General features: G+C 51.2%; 1 protein-coding gene and 1 non-coding gene across 6 annotated transcripts in view; one reads left to right on the forward strand and one right to left on the reverse strand.

The window, feature by feature from the left end:
* The window catches only part of SPG7 (SPG7 matrix AAA peptidase subunit, paraplegin), a 51,385-nt gene that overhangs the window by 13,226 nt on the left and 22,737 nt on the right, over positions 1–15,422 (forward strand). For all 5 annotated transcript variants that reach the window (XR_008494751.1, XM_054455436.2, XM_054455438.2 and 2 more), the window contains 6 exons: positions 2,952–3,193; positions 5,312–5,451; positions 8,636–8,738; positions 10,728–10,853; positions 11,894–12,056; positions 12,451–12,624. Coding sequence is in view for 4 of the 5 variants with exons in the window: in XM_054455436.2 (XP_054311411.2) it covers positions 2,952–3,193; positions 5,312–5,451; positions 8,636–8,738; positions 10,728–10,853; positions 11,894–12,056; positions 12,451–12,624 (948 nt within the window). In the remaining variant the exon portion in view is untranslated. The remainder of the gene's footprint in view (positions 1–2,951; positions 3,194–5,311; positions 5,452–8,635; positions 8,739–10,727; positions 10,854–11,893; positions 12,057–12,450; positions 12,625–15,422) is intronic.
* On the reverse strand, positions 13,502–13,563 carry LOC129016388 (U7 small nuclear RNA). Its single transcript, XR_008494792.1, has one exon. It is a non-coding gene; the product is annotated as a U7 small nuclear RNA (small nuclear RNA).

Raw genomic sequence — 15,422 nt, forward strand, 5'->3', positions numbered from 1 at the left:
CATGATGGGGCTAGGCTCTCCCGAGGGCTGTGTGGCCTCAGCGTCTTGTTGGGCAGATCCTGCTCCCTGACGCAGCGGGGCTAAGAGCCAGCCTGTGTCACACATCTGTAAATTAACATGCCTGGCTGACCCTCACTGGAGAAGGGCTACACGTTTGTGACGAAAGCAGAAGAGGTGTTTATTGTAGACCAAATCCAAGCTGTCATTTTACTTTTATTAGAAATTCTTTGGGATTTGGCCTATAATCCCAGCACTTTGGGAGGCTAAGGTGGGAGAATCACCTGAGCTCAGTCGTTTGAGACCGGTTTGGGCAACATAGTGAGACCTCATCTTCTACTCAAATTTAAAAAATTAGCCGGGCGCAGTGGCGTGCACCTGTACTCCCAGCTACTCGGGAGGCTAAGTTGGGAGGATCACTTGAGCTCAGGAGGTCGATGCTGCAGTGAGCCCAGATATGCTCATGGAGCGCTGTGGGTTTCTCCTGTAGTGCACTACTGCACTCCAGCCTGGGTGACGGAGAGAGACCCCATCTCAACAAAAATAAAAAAGAAGAAAATGGGACACTGTTGATACAGTCACAGAGCTTCTGAAGGAGCAGCGTGGGTGGTGATTCTGGATCATCCCTCCAGGGCAGCTAGAGTAGCTGCTGAGAAGTATTTCTCTCAGTTTCCCAGGAGCAGTGTGGGTCGTGATTCTGGATCGTCCTTCCAGGGCAGCTGGAGTAGCTGCTGGGAAGTATTTCTCTCAGTTTCCCAGGAGCAGTGTGGGTCGTGATTCTGGATCGTCCTTCCAGGGCAGCTGGAGTAGCTGCTGGGACGTATTTCTCAGTTTCCCAGGGCGCCCCGTGTTTCTAGTAGAAAACACAATTGGTAATTAAATATTGGAAGTAGTTTCTAACAATTAGATACTCACCTGATAACATAAATTTGCTCTCTGAAATAAGCAGTGGGCTTTATATAATTGCCTTTGTGAATATGAAATTTAAGTATTAGGTGCACGATTAGGATCGATTGTAACAAAACACAGTGATATCTAAAATATACCTTCATATTTTCAAAGCAATTATTTTGCCACCTTTTCAGTAGGTTTCATTTTGCATTTTTAAGCTAATTTAAAAATTGTTTGAATTTGTCTAAAATGATTGTTGGAAAGGAAGATGGTACATGGGACGTGCCCAGGCCTGGCTTTGATCCCAGCGTGAAGCCCCCCCAGACAGTGCAGGAGGAGCAGAGCTGTGAATCGCAAGAACACGTGAGCCTCTCGTCCCCGCTGCTGGGTCTCTGGCGGTTTGTCCGCAGGCGCAGGTGTTCTGGAGATGGTGTTGTTCCCGTTGCTGGGTCCGTGGCGCTGTGTCCACAGGCGCAGGTGTTCTGGAGATGGTGTTGTTCCCGTTGCTGGGTCCGTGGCGCTGTGTCCGCAGGCGCAGGTGTTCTGGAGATGACGTCGTTCCCGCCGCTGGGTCCGTGGCACTGTGTCCGTAGGCGCAGGTGTTCTGGCGATGGCGTTGTTCCCGTTGCTGCGTCCGTGGCGCTGTGTCCACAGGCGCAGGTGTTCTGGATATGGCGTCGTTTCCGCTGCTGTGTCCCTGGAGGTTTGTCCGCGGAGGTTTGTCCGCAGGCGCAGGTGTTCTGGAGATGACGCCCTCCCCAGAGCTGGAGGAGAGACTGACCTGCCTAGGGGGTTTGAAGGAAGCCTGTTGGGAGCCTGCCTGGCTGCAGGACTGCTCCCCACCTGGGGCCAGGACTGTGGGAAGTGACCCCTGCAGGCATTTTGCCCAGTGGCCATCCTGGCTGTCCTTTTCTCCACCATGCCCTCCTCAGAGGCGTCTCCCTGGCTTTGCTGCCTGGCGCTGCTTGCCACGCCTCCTTGCAGGCCTCCATGAAGGGTGAGCGAGCGCCTGCTGCTCCAGATCCTCTCTGTGCTGGCCCCAGGCCGGCCTTGAGTCGGTCTCCTGCTGCCTGCAGGGTGCGTGTCCACCTCCCCTTGAGGTATCCCAGTGTCTGGAGAACAGGGGCTGAGTGTCTTTTCCAACTTCTGAGAGCTAAGCATGATGCCACCGTGTCTTCAGTAGAGTGTTAATAACTGAGGAAGGTGATTTAGAAGAATTCACCTGATGCTTCTCATAAAGAGTTGGTCTCTGGGAAAATTCTAGAGTCATGTGGTCTGGAGTATATGCCTTTAGACTCAACAATGTATCTGATATTTTTAAGTTCTATTTTCAGATGTTGTTATAACCTACAACTTTCTGTTAAATGTTAGTCATTCTGATGAGTAAAAAGTTCAGAATGGTTGTTGAGTAGGGAGAGAGAAGGCACAAGGGTCTTCAGTGGGGTTGGGAAGGTATTATTTCTTGAGGCAGGTTGTGGTAAAAGATATTTGTTCTAATCGTTTTTAATAACTTACATGTATGTTTTGATATTTAGTATTTGATCAAACTCTAAGCGACTGGATTCATGGCCATCGTGAGTGTGCACTTTGCAGCAGGAGAGCTCACTGCATCTGTGACGGCTCGGACGGCCTGGGACGGTCATTTGTTTTCTGAGACAGGGTCATGCTCTGTCACCCAGGCTGGAGTGCAGTGGCGCAGTCATGGCTCACTGCAGCTTCAACCTCCCACCTCGGCCTCCCGAGTAGCTGGGACCACAGGCGTGCACCGTTGTGCCCAGCTCTAAGTGTTTCGATTTAGAAATGGTTTCCTCTTATCTCAGGTGGGAACCACTCCTGCTCCTCGCTGAAGTGACCCCAGCGAGTGAAGTGTGGGTGACCTCGAGCAGCACAGCGTTAGTCTTTGTCTTTGATAACTTCAGGGAAGAATTGGAGGAAGTGCAGGATCTTCTGTGCAGGACACTGCCCCTCCCTGTCCAGTTGAGCTTTCCTGAAGAAGCTCTGGATGTCGCCCGTGTCTGATGCTCATGTGTTCGTTTCTCCCTTTTGCTTCTCTGCCGGCTCAGAGGAGAGGAGACGCCGTGAGCGGGACGACCAGATGTACCGAGAGCGGCTGCGCACCTTGCTGGTCATTGCGGTTGTCATGAGCCTCCTGAATGCTCTCAGCACCAGCGGAGGCAGCATTTCCTGGAACGACTTTGTCCACGAGATGCTGGCCAAGGGCGAAGTGCAGCGCGTCCAGGTGGTGCCTGAGAGCGACATGGTGGAAGTCTACCTGCACCCTGGAGCCGTGGTGTTTGGGCGGCCTGTGAGTGAGGGCGCGGGCTTCTGTGAGTGAGAGTGTGGGCGCCCATGAGTGAGGGTGTGGGCGCTGGCTGGCAGCCTGTGAGTGAGGGTGTGGGCTCCTGTGAATGAGGGTGTGGGCGCTGGCTGTTGCTATCCTTTTGGATACCTGCAGTTGAGGGCCTGCTTCTTTCTCATGCAGGGACCTCAGCCCATTGATTTGCATTTATTTGGTTGTCTTTGTCTTTGTCTTTGTTTTTGTTTTTGTTTTTGAGACAGTCTCGCTCTGTTGGCCCAGGCTGAAGCGCAGTGATGTAATCTTGGCTTACTGCAACATCTTTCTCCTGAGTTCAAGGGATTCTCCTGGCTCAGCCTCCCGGATAGCTGGGATTACAGGCGTGCACCACCACGCCTGGCTAATTTTTGTATTTTTAGTAGAGATGGGATTTCTCCACGTTGGGCAAGGCTGGTCTGGAACTCCTGACCTCAGGTGATCTGCCCACCTTGACCTCCCAAAGTGCTGGGATTACAGGCGTGAGCCACTGCGCCCAGCCAGATCTGGTAACTTTAGATTCCAAGAGTGCATCAGAACATGTGCTTGGAGCAATTTAACCCTGGATAATGTGTGGACCAGTGATTAGGAAAGTGGTCTGGGGTTGGTGTGGCCCACCCCAGGGTCTGGAAATGACCATGGCCTCCACCAGAGCTTCTGCCCCTTTGCTGGGTTACTCAGGATGCAGAACGCTTTTTCCTTTTCTTTTGGTTTTTTTTTTTTTTTTTTTTTTTTTTTTTGAGACAGAGTCTCCCTCTGTCATCCAGGCTGAGATGCAGTGGTGTGTGATGTCGGCTTACTGCAGCCTTGACCTCCTGGGCTCAGGTGATCCGCCCACCTCAGCCTCCCCCGTAGCTGGGATTGCAGGCGCGCACCACCACACTTGGCTAATTTTTAAATTTTTTGTTTTTTTGGAGAGATGAGGTCTCACTGTATTGCCCAGGCTGGTCTTGAACTCCTGGCCTCAAGTGATCCTCACACCTTGGCCTTCCAAAATGCCAGATCACAGGCATCAGCCACCATGCCTGGCCCTGTCTTGCTATTTTTAAAAACAGGAAAACCTGTTCTTAAAATACACCATGGCTAAGTGCAGAAGACAGTGTTCATTCATGTAAATCCTCTGGTGGATGCCTGATTATTTCAGCCTGGAAGGTTATTTTAACCTACAACACTATGCTCAACTCTGGACGAGTCACCTGATAAAACAGCTGCCTTAAAGAGAAAATGCTCAGAATTCTGTCTTAGCAGTTTGGGGTGTGAGTGAGGGAGCAGCAGGTGCCATCCCTGCCCCTCATCCCTGTCCTCTGCTGGAGTTTCCAGTTAACCTCAGTCCTGCAAGTCCATCTGTGTCCTCCATTTGGGGTGTTGCCATCCCGTCATGCTGAAATCTGAGCTAAACGTGGAGTTTACTTAGGAAAACACTGCGTTTGGAGAATCGTGTGCCAGGGAGACGGACCCGTTGGTGTCCTGGTGTGAGGGATGAACAGTCTCAGGTTTTGTGGTTAAACATGAACCCTCTGTGGCTGCCGTTTCCTAAAACATCTGTTTTTGGCCATAGTCTTGATTTTGCCATCCTCAGTCCCGTGCTGCAGCCTCGCCGGCCTCTGGGGGAGGCTCCTGCTGTGTCTGCAGGCGTAGCTGAGTCCGAGGCGCACATCAGACTTGGGGCTGTGAGCTAACATGCGGACACCCCTCCATTTCTTAGTTTTCCTATGAGTGGAAAATAGAAAGTCTATCTGTTGAAATTTTATTTCTCAAATTGTGGTTGAGGAAACTAAAATTGTTTAGACTTGCAAGTACAGATGCTCCTTGAATTAGGATATTTTCAGCTTCCCAGGGGCTCACTGGGAGATAGCCCCATCGTAGGTCAAGGAGCTTAGTGTGCATATTGCTTTCACACCGTTGTAAAATGGGAAGACCGTAAGTGGAACCATCGTACATTAGGAATCACCTCTAGTTTCTGAATGGTGTCCTCTTCACAGTGCTGAGGTTGTCATTACCGTGAGTTCCAGGCAGGCTCTCTGTTGACTGTGGGGTTGCCCGTCTGTCCCTGTGTGTTTCTCATGGTCCCCTCTCCTTTCTGCCCCCCAGCGACTAGCCTTGATGTACCGAATGCAGGTTGCAAATATTGACAAGTTTGAAGAGAAGCTTCGAGCAGCTGAAGATGAGCTGAATATCGAGGCCAAGGACAGGATCCCGGTTTCCTACAAGCGAACAGGATTCTTTGGAAAGTATGTTGGACGTATTTGTTGACACTTGAACTAAACCTAACTTGGCTTTGTAATGTGAGAAACAGATTGCAAACAAAAATCTCAAACTGTCTTTGCCTATAATTAACTAGACTTTTTAGTGGGAGGATTAAATAAATATAGACGTGAGTGATACAATGCCAGGAAATTTGGAAATACAGTCATCACTGGGTATCCATGGGGGCTAGTTCTAGGACTTCCCAAGGATACCAGCACCTGAGGATGCCTAAGCCCCCGACGTAGATGCCGAAGTCTAAGCCCCTGACGTAAGAAAGATGCCAAAGTCTAAGCCCCCGATGTAGGATGCCGAAGTCTAAGCCCCCGACGTAGATGCCGAAGTCTAAGCCCCTGACGTAGGATGCTGAAGTCTAAGCCCCTGATGTAGGATACCGAAGTCTCAGCCCCTGACGTAGATGCCGAAGTCTCAGCCCCCGACGTAGGATGCCGAAGTCTCAGCCCCCGACGTAGGATGCCGAAGTCTAAGCCCCCGACGTAGATGCCGAAGTCTCAGCCCCCGACGTAAGATGCCGAAGTCTAAGCCCCCGACGTAAGATGCCGAAGTCTAAGCCCCCGACATAGGATGCCGAAGTCTAAGCCCCTGATATAGGATGCCGAAGTCTAAGCCCCTGATGTAGGATGCCGAAGTCTAAGCCCCTGATGTAGGATGCCAAAGTATCAGCCCCTGGTGTAAAATGCCGAAGTCTTTGTATGTAACCTAAGAACATCCTCTGATATGCTTTAAATCATCTGTAGGTTGGTAATGATACCCAGTACCCTGTAAATACTATTTCAATCGTTGTAGTTTAGGGAGTAATGTCAAAAATGTGTCTGTGCATGCTGAGTATAGACGCACGTTTTTCCCCAGATATTTTCATTCTGTGCTTGGTTGAACCTGCAGAGGTGGAACCTTTGGCTGTGGAGGCCAACCATGTGCAAGTCTGTTGGAGTTTGTTTAGTCACTTTCTTTAGTTGTCTGGCGCTTTTGCATTCACATTCTTGTTTAATTTTCACTGACTGTGCTCTTTGATGAAAGCTTCCGAAATGGTCAGATTGAGTGTGCAGATGCTGGAGATACCTAGTGATCTGGCCAGCCTTGGAGAATAACAACATTCAGATGAAGGCTTCCCAAATGGTCAGACTGAGTGTGCAGATGCCGGAGATACCTAGTGATCTAGCCAGGCTTGTGACAATAACAACGTTCAGGTTTTTCTATTTTCAGTATATTTTGTTTTCAAAAGTAAGCGATCACTTTCAGTTAGCAAGGCAAGATCAGCCTAGCAGTAAGAAAGAAAGTCAAGGAGGACCGTGATAATGTCCTGGGCTTGCTCTCTTCTACAGACAGGAAAATGGAACGGGAAAAGGGTAGACACAGGAAGGTGAAATTCTCATTTCAGTGTTGACAGGGAAACAAACCAGGTGGGAGCTGTGAGCAGTTATGGACCATGGACCCTGACAGGTTCCTTAGGAGGACAAATGAGGAGCCAATGGGTACTGAAACCGAGAGGTTTATTGTTGACTTGTAATCTCTGAAGATGTAGAATGCCAGTGACTGGCAAGTACTCCCTGATCAAAATGCACCTCTAGCCGGGTGCGGTGGCTATGCCTGTAATCCCAGCACTTTGGAAGGCTGAGGCAGGGAGGATCTCTTGAGCCCATGAGTTCGAGACCAGTCTGGGCAGCACGGAGAACCCCATCTCTACAGAAAAAAAAAAAAGATGTACCTTTAATTCTATAACCCAGCAACTCCTGGAAGATCACTGCTCTGAGGCTGTGTGTCTCATGTCTTTGTAGGCTGATGATGTACAGAGAAGATGGAGGCTTGGGGCAGGCCCATTCTCGTGTCTTCGTAGGCCGATGATGTACAGAAGTTGGAGGTTTGGGCCGGGCGCGGTGGCTCACGCCTGTAATTCCAGCACTTTGAGAGGCTGAGGCGGGCAGATCACGAGGTCAGGAGATGGAGACCATCCTGGCTAACACGGGGAAACCCCATCTCTACTAAAAATACAAAAAAATTAGCCAGGCGTGGTGGTGGGTGCCTGTAGTCCCAGCTACTCGGGAGGCTGAGGCAGGAGGATGGCGTGAACCTGGGAGGCAGAGCTTGCAGTGAGCCAAGATAGCGCCACTGCAGTCCGGCCTGGGCAACAGAGCCACACTCCGTCTCAAAAAAAAAAAAAAAAGATGGAGGTTTGGGGCAGGCCCATTCTCATGTCTTCATAGGCCAATGATGTACAGAAGATTTAGGGTTGGGGCAGGCCCAGGGCAGCCCCTCCTCAGGATGAGGGCAAAAGTCCTGGGATTTGCTTTTTTTTTTTTTTTTTTTTTTGAGACAGTGTCTCACTCTGTCGCCCAGGCTGGAGTGCAGTGGTGCAATCTCAGCTTACTGCAGCCTTGACCTCCCAGGATCAGTGATTCTCCCACCTCAGCCTCCTGAGTAGCTGGGACTACAGATGTGCACCACCACATCCAGCTAAGTTTTTTTGTATTTTTACTAGAGACAGGGTTTTTTCTTTCATTTTTTTTTCTTTTTGAGATGGAGTCTTGCTCTGTAGCCCAGGCTGGAGTGCAGTGGCACGATCTTGACTCACTGCAGCCTCCACCTCCTAGGTTCAAGCAATTCTCCTGCCTCTGCCTCTCGAGTAGCTGGGATTGCAGACACATGCCACCACGTCCAGCTAATTTTTGTATTTTTTTTAGTAGAGATGGGGTTTTACCATGTTGGCCAGGCTGGTCTCAAACTCCTGACCTTGTGATTCACCCGCCACGGCCTCCCAAAGTGCTAGGATTACAGGCATGAGCCACCGTGCCCGGCCTGTGATTTGCTTTTTACTCTTAGGCTGATCTTGCCTGCCTGATTGAAGCTGATCGCTTACTTTTGAAAACAAAATATACTGAAAATAGAAAAACCTGAATGTTGTTATTGTCACAAGGCTGGCCAGATCTCTGGCATCTGCACACTCAGTCTGACCATTTGGGAAGCCTTCATGCAAAAGCACAGTCAGCGAGAATGAGACGAGAGAACCCATTTCCACAACCATTTTAATCTGCGCACCGGTCCCAGACATAGGGATTCCTCGTCTCATCTTGGAAACGTTGCCAGTGGTGGTTCTGATTTGGAAGCATGTGTCTGTCCGTCTGAGCCTGTGCCTGCCTCTCTTTCTTCCGGCAGTGCCCTGTACTCCGTGGGGATGACGGCGGTGGGCCTGGCCATCCTGTGGTATGTTTTCCGTCTGGCCGGGATGACTGGAAGGGAAGGTGGATTCAGTGCTTTTGTAAGTTCTGTAAATCAGAGCTCTCTGAACTGTTTTTCTGTTTTGTGTTTGCTGAATACTTTTCCCATAAGCTGTATACGATGAATACACAGGGAAAACCTGTTGCAGAGAGTAGCCTGAAGCCACAATTAGACAGCAGCTCACCTTCCTTTCCCAGGGGCTGGCTGTAAGGCGTGTAGTAACCAATGTTGCCTGAGGGCCTCTCTCCCTAACTCTGGGATGCCTGAGCCTTGTGAGATTCCAGGGCAGTTGAATCTGCGTTTTTCTTTTCTTTTTTTTTTGAGACGGAGTTTCGCCCTTGTTGCCCAGGCTGGAGTGCAGTGGCGTGATCTTGGCTCACCGTAACTTCCACCACCTGCGTTCAAGCAATTCTCATGCCTCAGCCTCTCGAGTAGCTGGGATTACAGGCATGTGCCACCACGTCCAGCTAATTTTGTATTTTTAGTAGAGACGGGGTTTCAAGTTGTTCAGGCTGAACTCCCGACCTCAGGTGATCCTCCCACCTTGGCCTCCCAAAGTGCTGGGATTATAGGCATGAGCCACTGCGCCCGGCCTTTCTTTTTTTTTTTTTTTTTGTGACAGAGTCTGGCTCTGTTGCCCAGGCTGGAGTGCAGGAGTGCAGTGGTGCGATCTCAGCTCACTGCAAGCTCTGCCTCCCGGGTTCACGCCATTCTCCTGCCTCAGCCTCCTGAGTAGCTGGTACTACAGGTGTGGGCCACCATGCCTGGCTAATTTTTGTATTTTTGTAGAGATAAGGTTTCACCATGTTGGCCAGTCCAGTCTAGAACTACTGAGCTTGGGCGATCTGCCTGCCTCGGCCTCCCAAAGTGCTGGGATTACAGGCGTGAGCCACCGCGCCCGGCCAGGTTGTCTTTAAAAGAACAGCCTTAGGCCAGGCACGGTGGGTCACACCTGAAATGCAAAAGATGTTAAATTAGTTTGTGTGGAAAGTTGTTTTTGTTTTTTGTTGTTTTGAGACAGGATCTCATTGTCACCCAGGCTGGAGTGCAGTGGTGTGATCTTGGCTCACTTCAGGGTCAACTTTCTAGGCTCAGGTCATTTTCCTACCTCAGCTTCCTGAGTGGCTGGGATTACAGGCGTACACCACCATGCCTGGCTAATTTGGGGATGATTTATTTTTCTGTTTTTTTGAGATGGAGTTTTGCTCTTGTTGCCCAGACTGGAATGCAATGGCGTAATCTCAACTCACTGCAACCTCTGCCTCGTGGGTTCAAGCAATTCTCCTGCCTCAGCCTCCCTAGTAGCTGGGATTATAGGCTCTCATCACTGCACCCGGCTAATTTTTGTATTTTTGGTAGAGACAGGGTTTCACCATGTTGGCCAGGATGGTCTCGAACTCCTGACCTCAGGTGATCCACCCGTCTCAGCCTCCCAAAGTGCTGGGATTACAGGTGTGAGCCACTGCACCTGGACGGGAATCATTTTTTTTTTTTTTTTTTCTTGAGATAGAGTCTCGCTCAGTTGCCCAGGCTGGAGTGCAGTGGTGCGATCTCAGCTCACTGCAACCTCTGCCTCCTGGGTTCAGGTGATTCTCCTGCCTCAGCCTCCCAAGTAGCTGGGACTACAGGCGCCAGCCACCACGCCTGGCTAATTTTTTTGTATTTTTGGTAGAGACGGGTTTGTTTCACCGTGTTAGCCAGGATGGTCTCGATCTCCTGACCTCGTGATCCGCCCGTCTCGGCCTCCCAAAGTGCTAGGATTACAGGCACGAGCCACCACGCCCGGCCGAATAATTTTTTTTTAAAGCAAATTGCTAGACAAGTTTCTTACTAATTAATGACGAAACATTTCCCTTCTGTGCCTGAAGACTGACCCGTGAGCCTTGTCAGTCTGACATGAGTGAAGCCTTGGGATCCTGGGATGGAGACTTGGGGTTGGGGCGGCTCAGGTGCGTGGGCTGAGTGCTGGCATCGTGCTGCTGATTTCCTGACTTCACTCAGCTCCTTGCACTTTGTTCTTTCTGCACAGAATCAGCTTAAAATGGCTCGTTTCACGATTGTGGATGGGAAGATGGGGAAAGGAGTCAGCTTCAAAGATGTGGCAGGAATGCACGAAGCCAAACTGGAAGTCCGCGAGTTTGTGGATTATCTGAAGGTGAGAGCAGCGCGGACCAGGAGGGAGCTGTGAGCAGACACCGGCCTGCCTTCTCTCCCAGAAGGGCTCCTGTGGGACCTGGAATTCCATCAATGACGTGTCGTGGGTTGGTGGTGATCTCTACCATGTCCCATGGGGACACCAAGCAGGTGCTGGTGCCTGTTCAACCAGCAGCACAAGCCCCGTGCACATGGTTCAGCCAAGCGGAGGCTGCCAAGGCCCATGCCTACTGTGCCGTTAGCCGTCCTGGGCCCTTCATCCCTTGCAAAGCTCTGTGCTTTTTCCAGAACCACATAAACCCCTTAGCCAGTTGGTGGCAGTGCGAGAGCTGCCTATCACGTGCGTCACTTACATGTTCCCTCCGCAGGCCTGGTGCGGTGGGTCACACCTCTAGTCCCGGCACATAGGGGGGCTGAGGCAGGGGAGTGCTTGAGCCTAGGAGTAGGAGATCAGCCTGGGCAACAGTGAGACCCTGTCTCTGCAAAACCTTTTTTTTTTTTAATTAATTTTTTTTTTTTTTGAGACAGAGTCTCACTTTGTCACTCAGGCTGGAGTGCAGTGGCACAATCTCGGCTCACTACAACCTCCACCTACCCAGTTCAAGTGATTCTCCTGTCTCAGCCTCTTGAGTAGCAGGGATCACAGGCGCCCACCACCATGCACAGCTAATTTTTGTATTTTTAGTAGAGATGGGGTTTCTCCATGTTGGCCAGGCTGGTCTCGAACTCTTGATCTCAAGCTATGCGCCTGCCTCGGCCTCCCAAAATGCTGAAATTATAGGCGTGAGCCACCGCACCCGGCCTGCTAAAAGTTTTTAAAAGTAGCTGGGCGTGGTGCCACATGCCTGTATATTCCCAGCTATTCGAGAGGCTGAGGTGAGAGGATGGCTTGAACCCAGGAGTTTGAGGCTGCAGTGAGCTATGATGGCACCCACTGCACTCCAGCCTGCGTGACCCAGAAAGACCTTACCTCTAAAAAAAAAAAAAAAAAAAAAACTGAAACCCCAAGTGGTTAGTGTCACATCATCTGCTGCTGTCCAGAGCCCAGAACGCTTCCTCCAGCTTGGCGCCAAGGTCCCAAAAGGCGCACTGCTGCTTGGCCCCCCCGGCTGTGGGAAGACACTGCTAGCCAAGGCGGTGGCCACGGAGGCTCAGGTGCCCTTCCTGGCAATGGCCGGCCCAGAGTTCGTGGAGGTCATTGGAGGTAGGTGCTGTGGTTGGGGGCTGTGGGTGGGATTGGCTGACCACTTGGCTCCTTTCACACATCCTTCCTCTGGTGGCTGGACTGAAAGGGACACAGGTGGGTGGGGGAGTAGAGAAGGAAAGCGAGATCTGGGTTGGCGGTGGGGTTTTGTCTGGAGCGCATGATGTTTGCTTCAAAGCCACCGTCACTTGTGCCCTGGGGGGCCAGCATGGTGCGTGTGAGCCCTGAGGGGTGTCCAGGGGCCCCCGCGAACAGCTGCCGTGTGTCTGTTTGTAAGGAATGGGGCTGGTAGCTTTAGTTGTCCTTGGTGTAGAACTTTGTCTGGCCCGGGTACAGGAAGAGGCTTTGTTTTTTATTATCTGCCCATTTCCTGATTCTCTCTGTGTCTCCTCAGGCCTCGGCGCTGCCCGTGTGCGGAGCCTCTTCAAGGAAGCCCGAGCCCGGGCCCCCTGCATCGTCTACATCGATGAGATCGACGCAGTGGGCAAGAAGCGCTCCACCACCATGTCCGGCTTCTCCAACACGGAGGAGGAGCAGACGCTCAACCAGCTTCTGGTAGAAATGGATGGTCAGTGCTCGTGCGCCCCACACCCCCATTGCACCATCAGAGGAGGTTTTCCGATGTCTTTCAGAACAGGTTGTGGTGAGCCAAGATCGTGTCACTGCACTCCGGCCTGGGTGACAGAGTGAGACTCCGTCTCAAGAAAAAAAAAAACAAATACAGCTTTTAGACCTGGCGCAGTGGCTCACGCCTGTAATCCCAGCACTTTGGGAGGCCAAGACAGGCGGATCACCAGAGGTCAGGATTTCATGACCAGCCTGGCCAACAAGCTGAAACTCCATCTCTATAAAAATACAAAAGTCAGCCGGGCATGATGGCAGGTGCCTATAATCCCTGCTACTCTGGAGAATCACTTGAACCCAGGAGGTGGAGGTTGCAGTGAGCCGAGATCTCACCGTTGCACTCCAGTCTGCCTGGGTGACAGAGGGAGACTCCATCTCAAAAAAAAAAAAAAAAAAAGGAAACACAGCTTTTAATTAAAAAAAGGTCAAGGCAATAGTAAAAAAAGACAAGTAGGAATGTAAGTGGTACATCAGATGTAATCTTGCCTTTTCTTTTCTTTTTTTTTTTTTTTTTTTGAGACAGTCTTGCTCTGTCTTCCAGGCTGGAGTGCAGTGGCACAATCTCAGCTCACTGCAGGCTCCGCTCCTGGGTTCTCGCTATTCTCCTGCCTCAGCCTCTCGAGTAGCTGGGACTACAGGTGCCCGCCACCAGGCCCGACTAATTTTTTTGTGTTTTTAGTAGAGACGGGGTTTCACCATGTTAGCCAGGATGGTCTCGATCTCCTGACCTCGTGATCCGTCTGCCTCGGCCTCCCAAAGTGCTGAGATTACAGGCATGAGCCTTGGCGCCCAGGCTTTTTTTTTCATTATTACTGTTATTTAGGGGCTTTGCAGCAAAACCCAGAAAGACTGCTAGACAGATTCTGGAAGAGCTGTGCCACTCGTGATTTTAGGTCTGTAATGAGTCTGTCTGGTTGTGCCGCCACATCTCTCCCTGTGCCCCCTGGAGAGGGTGTGACGCTGGTTAGAGGGCGGAGCAGAGCATCAGGGTGCTGCGCTGCAGCGAGGGAGGCACCCCATTTGTTGTGACCCCTTGAAAATGACTTCTGGTCTGGCTTTGACAATTTTTTTTTTTAATGGAGCTGACCCAATAAAGGTGACATGGAATTTTTTTTTTTCTCAGCTACTTTTGCAAGATTATTATTATTTTTTTAATGTGGATATTGTTGTGGTAAAATAGATAGTCAGGCTTGGTGGTGCAGGCCTGTGTTCCTGGCTGTTTGGGAGGCTGAGGCAGAAGGAATGCTGGAGCCTGAGCTAGGCAGTGTACTGTGTGATGGTCTTGCCTGTGAACAGCCTCTGCGATAACACAGCAAGACCCTGTCCCAAAAAAACAATACGTTCACATAAATTTACTATTTTAATCATTCTGAAGTTCGTTGACATTAAGTACATTCGCACTGTTGAGCAACTGCCGCCACCATGTGTCTCCAGAACTTTCTCTTCAAACCGAAAACCTGTCCCCATTCAACCCTCCCCGTTCTCCATCCCCAGCCCCTTGCAGCCTGTGTCCCGCTGTCTGTCTCTGAGTTTGACTGTTGTAGGGACCTCATAGAATTGGAGTCCTACAGTGTCTGTCCTTTGCCATCCGCCTATTTCAAGCACATGACATCTCCAGGGGCCATCTGTGCTGGGCACGTGTCAGGATTTCCTTCCTCTTTGAGGCTGAACGGTGCTGCCTTGTGTGTAGGGGCTGCGTCTTGTTATTCGCCCGTCGGTGGACACGTGGACTGTTGTGAATCAGGCTGTGTTAACATAAGTACAAGCATCTTTTGAAGTCTCTGGTTTGTAAGATTTATTTTTAATCAGAATTCTAGTTACATTTTAGGTATTGTAGATGAGGGAGACTTTTTTCCCCAAAGTGTTGTGGCTCCAAGAGAACCGTTGACTTCCTGTTTTCTTTGTTGCCTGTGGCTGCCTGGAGTCGTGTGTCTTAGCACATGCACAGCCCAGTTTTGACTACTCAGCTAACGGGGGAACTTGCTCCACCTCTCATTGCAAAATCACTTTAGACTTACAGAAGCATTGCCACGGTAGTCAGAGTGTTCTTTGATGCCTTCCTGCAAGCTCCCCGAAGGCTGACTGTGATGTACATGGTCTGCAGGTTCGGACCAGGCCACAGTGTCCGTGACTGCCCCCCAGACCCATCCACGGACACTTCCCACCCCCAGGCCACGCTGTCCGTGACTGCCCCCCAGACCCATCCACGGACGCTTCCCACCCCCAGGCCACGCTGTCCGTGACTGCCCCCCAGACCCATCCACGGACGCTTCCCACCCCCAGGCCACGCTGTCCGTGACTGCCCCCCAGACCCATCCACGGACGCTTCCCACCCCCAGGCCACGCTGTCCGTGACTGCCCCCCAGACCCATCCACGGACGCTTCCCACCCCCAGGCCACGCTGTCCGTGACTGCCCCCAGACCCATCCACGGACGCTTCCCACCCCCAGGCCACGCTGTCCGTGACTGCCCCCCAGACCCATCCACGGACGCTTCCCACCCCCAGGCCACGCTGTCCGTGACTGCCCCCCAGACCCATCCACAGGTGCTTCCGCCCCCCGACATGGATGTCGGTCTCCTTGGTCTTTTCCCCTCCTGTGTCATTTCTTGGTCTTGTTTTCTGAGACAGGGTCTTGCTGTGTTGCCCAGGTTGGTCTTGAACTCCTTAGCTCATGCAGTCCTCCTGCCTCAGCCTCCCGAGTAGCTGGGATTACAGGTGGGCTTCACTGTTCCTCAGAGTGT

The sequence above is a fragment of the Pongo pygmaeus genome, chromosome 18 (genome assembly GCF_028885625.2).
Source record: "Pongo pygmaeus isolate AG05252 chromosome 18, NHGRI_mPonPyg2-v2.0_pri, whole genome shotgun sequence".
In the NCBI taxonomy this organism is placed as follows: Eukaryota; Metazoa; Chordata; class Mammalia; order Primates; family Hominidae; genus Pongo; species Pongo pygmaeus.